The sequence below is a fragment of the Aulonocara sp. 'chitande type north' Nkhata Bay genome, linkage group LG12 (assembly GCF_057382095.1).
Source record: "Aulonocara sp. 'chitande type north' Nkhata Bay isolate Kocher_YH1m ecotype deep benthic linkage group LG12, A_spYH_male_GT1.1, whole genome shotgun sequence".
Taxonomy (NCBI): domain Eukaryota; kingdom Metazoa; phylum Chordata; class Actinopteri; order Cichliformes; family Cichlidae; genus Aulonocara; species Aulonocara sp. 'chitande type north' Nkhata Bay.
Window position 1 is genome coordinate 10,752,114 of NC_141355.1, and position 6,707 is coordinate 10,758,820.

General features: G+C 47.3%; 1 protein-coding gene and 1 pseudogene across 1 annotated transcript; both read right to left on the bottom strand.

The window, feature by feature from the left end:
- Positions 1–226: 226 nt before the first annotated feature.
- LOC147316960 (uncharacterized) lies at positions 227–1,789 on the bottom strand. Its single transcript, XM_086313070.1, has 2 exons — positions 635–1,789; positions 227–568 (listed from the first exon to the last, which is right to left on the bottom strand). Exons 1-2 carry the CDS (start codon positions 1,787–1,789, stop codon positions 455–457), a joined length of 1,269 nt encoding a protein of 422 aa, XP_086169196.1. The 3' UTR covers positions 227–454.
- Positions 1,790–2,784: 995 nt separating this feature from the next.
- Positions 2,785–6,173, bottom strand: LOC147316961 (uncharacterized; annotated as a pseudogene).
- Between the last annotated feature and the right edge of the window lie 534 nt (positions 6,174–6,707).

The following is a 6,707-nucleotide window of genomic DNA, read 5'->3' on the forward strand; positions in this document are numbered from 1 at the left end:
TAAATGCTGCCTTGAAACAACTCCTATGTGTTAACACTAACTTCATTTTAAAACCTCACATTTCCTATGTTATCACCTGTTTTGGTATAACCTTTTTATTTCATTTTGCTCCCTTAATGTAACAATACCTTCTAATTCTAATGTATCAGACTTAACCAAAATATATGCTTTCCTTCCTCTTTGGTCCTTCTTTAAGTTCAGTTAGACGCTAAATGAATTTAGGGCCTTTTGCCTGGAATCAATACTGTCATGTGTGTTTCTTAACTCTGTGTCTGTAAGCGTGTGCAATCCTTCATGAACTCATATTATCCTCACAGTAGATTGGCTAATCATAGCGCTAGCCAAAGGCTCGTGACCCTCCAGAGACAAATTTGAGCCACAACTCCTTTAAAAGCACAAAATGCAATATGTATAAAATAGTTATAACTGCACCTGAAATACAAAGTTAACATCATCATAAACATCTTATGGTCATCAAAGCAATGGGCAGGGCTGCGACCCAATTTAGCCCTGTCTGCGCACAAATTTTAGCCAACTTGTTTTTCAAATTTAGGTTCATCCTCTCTACCTTTCCTTGAGATTGAGGATGAAAGACCGTCCCGAACTTATGTTGCACTCCCAACATCCTCTCTACCTCTTGCAAATCTTTATTCTTGAAGTGAGTACCATTGTCTGATCTAATTCTCTTGGGAAACCCATGCCTTGGAATGTAATGATTGATTAAGCACTTAATCACGCTTTTCGCGTCTTCACATTTGGTCGCCCATGCTTCGGGCCATCCAGTCAAAACATCCACACACACCAACAAATACCTCACCCCACCTGGGCCTGTATCAATCATGTCGGTATAATCAATCACGACCTCTTCTCCTGGCCTTTCTGGCATGAGAAACTTACCAGCTTCAGGTTTTACTGCTGGCTTTGGGTTGTGTGCCCCACAAATTAGGCACGTTCTGGCCTTTTCCAGTATCATCCTTCTCAAATCAGGATGCCACCATCGGCACAAATTTCTCTCCATCTGTTTCACTCCCACGTGACCAAGCCCGTGAGCCTCATTCACCTTTTGTTCCGCCATTTTGGCCGTTAAAGCGGGACGCCCATCTGGCCCCCTCCACAAACCGCCATCTTGCCAGGCTCCTTTGTTTTCCCACACCCCCTTTTCCTCTGGGGATGTCTCCTCCTGAGCCTGTCTAACTTCTTCCATGCTGTTAGTGCTAACCTCCTCTTCTGGGGTTACCTGCACCAGTTGTCTCTGTCCTTTGTAGCCCGCTGCTTCCTTTGCGGCTTCGTCAGCTTTCTGATTTCCTCTTGCCACCATACTGTCTGCTTGTGAGTGGCCTTTGCATTTTATAATACTTACCTCGTCTGGGTCCTCCAGGGCCTTTTTGTGACAGATGGGTGCATTAGTGGCCGTTCTGAACCCGGCTCTCTTCCACTGAGCCAGTTCCACATGAGCTGCTCCAAACGCATATGCTGAGTCAGTGTAGATGTTCACTCTCATGTTTTTAGCCAACCTCAGGGCTCGAGTTAGGGCTATCACTTCAGCTCTCTGGGCCGACTGTTGTCCCTCGATTTTTCCTGCTTCTTTCACCTGAAACTCAGTTCCTACTCTACAGACTACAGCATAGCCGGCTTTCAATCCTTCTTCATCTCTGTGGCAGCATCCATCTGTGAACCAATCCTCAGCTCCAAGTATGGGCTCTGCCTTTAGGTCTTCCCTGATTTTTCCTTCAACCTGGGCTTTCTTAATACAGTCATGTGGTTCTCCTGACCCCATTAGGTCTGCCATATTTATTCCTTCATGTGTGAATATCAGAGTTGGCGCCTCTAAAATTTTGCTGAACCTTTGTTGCGTCAGTGGAGTCATTGTGAATGCCTGTGAGTTCACATAGGCCACTACACTGTGTGTAGTAAGCACTTTCAGTGGGTGTTCCCTCACTATATGTGCTGTTTTCTGAATTATCTTTGCTACTCCTGCTGCGTGTTGTGTGCATGTGGGATGCCTTGCTTCTGTTGAATTTAATCTTATGCTAACATACATAAGTACATCCCTACCTCCCCCTTTTTTCTGAAACAACACACCATTCACAACTCCCTTTGTTTCTGAAACATCAAGATACAATGCCTCATCATAGTTAGGTGTGGCCAGATCTGTGGCTCTTGACAAATCCTGTTTTAGTGAAATGAACGCTGTCTCTGTGTCCGGCGTCCAAGGCAATTCAGCCTTCAGATTTCGAACACCAACTTTCTTGATCAGGTCCCTTAAAGGGGCCGTTTTACCCGCATAGTTCGGAATGAACTGCCTGCTGTAACCTGTCAAGCCAAGAAAGGAAAGCAACTCCTTCACAGTTCTTGGTTTTGGATGTGTCAGAATTTGGTCTCTGTGTGTGTTCATTAACCCCACTGATCTGTGTGCGATCACCCGGCCCAGGAATGTTACCTCTGGCCGGACCAACTGCAGTTTTTCTTTGCTCACTTTGAAGCCACACTCCGCCAATCTGTTCAACACCACGAGCAATGCTACCGTACAGGCCGCTGCTGACGGGGCTGCAATAAGAAGATCATCAACATACTCTATTAATGTACAGCCCCCTGGCAGTTGACATGGGGACAATGTCTCTTTCAACACCTGATTAAAAATTCCTGGTGAGAGTGCAAAGCCTTGTGGTAGGCGTGTGTACTTAAATTTGCGGCCTCTGTATGTGAATGAGAAAATGTCTCTGAGTGACTCGTGCAGTGGGAGACAAAAGAATGCATTCGCTAGGTCAATACATGTGAACCACTTTTGGTCTTCAGTTTTGTGCTTCTATTATGGTCTGTTAAATGGTATGTCAGACTTCAGCTGGAACAGGACAGGCGAACAGTTAGCTAGACCTACATCTGTGGGCCCTGCGGACCACAAAGTACCAGGCAATTTTGAGAGCTCAGCTACTGCATCAGGATGATCCATTCTTTCCCTGCCATGTATTCTGGAGATTTCTTTATGTTCTAAGATCACTGCATCGTTGGACAAACAAGTTATGCGATATATTTTACATTTTGGTGCATACCAGACATTTGGAATTTGGGTGCTTTGCCAGCATGCGTTGTCCAGCGCCCGCTTGACCATTGGTCCCAGATCTCTTGGCCCATGACCCTCGTGGACCGCCAATGTAATGTGAGGGGCTGAATCCTCTCCCACATTGTACCAAGGCAGTTGTTCATCAGTAAATTTCACAGCCGCGGCCACACCTTCTGGTCCAACATAAATGTTATGTGTTTGCACATTCCACGTCTGTCCCTCAAGATCAGACTGGAACTGTTCCCGATAGATATCATTATCTTCCCTATCATAAAAGAGTGTAACGTGGAAAGGATCTCGCGGGGGGGAATAGACGGCCAGGCTCATTATCCAGGGTTTCCACAGCTGATAATGTCTCAGAATGCCTTCTTCCACTAGCCTCCCCCAGTAGATTTCGGCAGTGGGTTGTTCAGAGTTCTGGACTAAATATTGAGTCTTTGAAGGTGATCCCAGTTTCACAAGCAGGTCCCTGCCCATGAGATTTTCCAGGCACCTGTCAGGACACCACATATTGGTGCTTCAAAGTCTGTTTTCCCAGCTGTGTCAATGCTGGATCATCATCATTGACAGCATAGGTTCTGCCGTCCCCACGCTGTTCAGTTTCTCCGGGCTCCATCAGTATTGCTCCCCCTCCCAGCCCCAGTCGGCTACTGGGTACTGGGGGGCTGGTGCTGCATTCGGGTTTGGAGCTTGATGTGCTCCCCTGTAAGCAACTCTTTGTCTTGGGCCTCCTCGTGCCTGGGGTTGAAAGCCTCGCCTCTGATAATTTCGCTGCGATTCAGGGCATTCTCGGGACCAGTGTCCTTCTGCTCCACAGCTGTAACAGCCAGTCCAAGACACATTATTAGGATTCCCTGGATTCCGAGCCCTTTGTCCTCCCCTCACGGATCCACCACGCCCTCTCTGCGGTCCACCGGTCCCCCAATTCCCTACGGGTTGACGCTGCCTTGGTGCATTGGCGGGCCAACGATCATCAGGGTAGAGACCCGGATCCTGATCTGACCAGTCAGGCACAGGATCGGGCTGAGGCCTTGCCACCATTATAGTCTTATTTAGTTCTTTCGGTTCTTTTTCTTCGCATTATATTTTCGCGAGCCTCACCCAGCTGCAGCCTAAGCAGCTGCGCCTGTACTTCATCTAACTCTTTCTTTTGTTTGTTCGTCAAATCCTGTTCCTGCTGAAGTCTGTGGGTCACATGTCTCTCCCACTGCACCGAGTCTGCAACGGCAAAATCTGGGTTCTTTTCCAAGTCAACTGCAACCTGGTTGGGCAGCCCTGCCAGCACTGCCGAACGAAACCACGCTCTACTTTCACCCTCCTTCCCCGGATGTATTCCTGTTCCTAACAACCATTGTTCCTTTGCTTTAGCTAAACACTCTCTGGGTGTGTTTTTGGGATCCCAAATAATTTTTGGAATGGCTCCAGAGTTAGGAGTTGGGTCCTTCTCCCGAACTGCATCTGCTAAGTCACTCTGCACCTCATGATATTTCAGGTCATTTGCATATCTGGTTGTTTGAGCTATCTGCTCTACATCTGCTAACCCATCACCCAGCATACAACGTCCGGCCAAAGCGCGAAAGTCGCCCAGCGCTAATTCTTCTCCTTCGGTCAGCGCGCCCAGCCTTCTCAACCAGCTAGCTCCTCCCTCAGTTATTGGTGGAAGTTGTTTAACCAATGCTTCCAAATCTCTCACCTTATAGGCGCGATAAACTGGTTCGTTCTTTGGACCTGCTATTAGAGGCAGATTTAAACCAGGGTCAGGAGCTCCTTGTTCAAAACTCACTTTTCTACTCTTCCTCGACTTTCCTTTTCCCTTTGAGCTCCTAAATATGGGCTGTCTCTGTGCTTGGTCTCTCTTCACACTTCTTTTCCTCAAAATTAGGCTTGTACTTGGTTGGGGCTCCGGTCCTCCATCTTCGTCCTCCTTATCGTCCTCTTCTTCTGATGACGTCGCACGGTCTTCATTCTCCTCTTCTGGCCCTCCCTGCATTACTCTCTGCTTTATAACCTCCAATGCTGTTAATGCCTCTATTAACGCACGTGGGGGCTCATGCATTTGTCCATACACTTCTCCTTCCCAATGTTCTCCCTTGGTTATCACTCCTTGTGGTATTTTGTCCTTCATTCTAGGGGTCCTTTTGGCCTCCCCGTCCTGCTTTGGCTGTTCCACTGTAGACACTTCGGCCCGTATGATGTTTCCACTATCCACCGAACTGGGAGGCGAGGTCGAGCCTTCATCTGCAGCTGAGGCTATCATTCTCCCTCCCATATCTTGGGACTGACATTCCACTGCCCTTATCCCTTCTTCGGGGATATTCAGGGGAGTAGTAGTATATTCAACATCTGCTATTCCGCCAAGGACAACTCCAGTCTGTCCATCAGGACCACGAACTTGTCCCCCTCCAAGGGTCATTACAGGCATGACATATGGTGGTGGTGGTGCACAACGTGCCAATTCAGCCCAAGGATATAATTTCGGTGTGTAATACCTGTTAGCCTCTTCTACCTTCGGAGTCAAGTCCTTCACTTGGTCCTCTAGCTTTTTATTTTCCTCCTTCAGATGTTTCAAAGACTCCATTATACTCACCATGTCTCCTGATTTTCCTGTGTCATCCTCCTCCTCAGTCATCCAGTAAGAGGCTGCCCTCCACAGGAGCAGCCACTTACAGCACCTGGCATGAGTTTCTTTTAGATCCTTAATTTCTCCTCTGGCTTTCCTGTTCACTGAATGTCCCTTGGACTCCTCTTCAAATTGTTTCAATTTCTGTTCACATCTCTCTCCCTCAGTTTTTAACACCAGGCTCAGAGCTATTTTATCACCCAGCCCTTTCTGTTGAGATGTAATAAGTTTGCTTACCTCAACCTCCATCTCTTGGCACTCTTTCTCTGCTGCTTTTAATGCTCCAGGTGAAGCCAAACGAATAGCTTTCTTAAGCTGTTCAAGCTGATCCTTCAGAGGTTTGCATCCCCTTTTCCCACTAGGTGTCGCACCCGAGCTGTCAGCCATTCTCTGAAACACAGACTTACCTCTTCCAATGGCGTTGGTCGACTCCACCTTCTTGGTCTAGGTCACCCAGACACGCTTAACTTTCAGTTTCAGTCTTCGTCTCGCTGTTCTCGCAACCACTGGCTCCTCTTCCCCTGCTCGGTGATACACAAAGTTTAACCCAGCACTTTAGACGCTGTCCTCGCGTTCTCAAGCGTTGACACTCAATCAAAATTATTCGCCCTCAAAGTGTTAATATATGACACCAGCAACCCTTATGCGCAACGCGCTCACCTCCGTATACTTACCTCTCCAATAGTTCCTCGGATTAGTGTTTTTTCATTTATTTTAAACCCATTAACGGCGCTGCGCGTCCCTTATATACTTTACAGCAACACACCCTCAAGCATCCCGTACTAATAAATCTAAAACCACGAAATCACCTTTATGTCATTATGTCAAAGCTTTCTCCATGTTGCACAGCCTGCCACAGGTTTAACAAAAAAATCGCTGCCCGAGAAGGCTCCCACATATCAAGGTGGTCGTTTTCACAAACTTCCAGCAGACCCTCAAATAAACAAAAACAACGACCCAGGCAGGCTTCCAGTTCAGCCTCCTCAATTTCTATGCACACTGAAAACTCATGGGGAGATTCTTCTG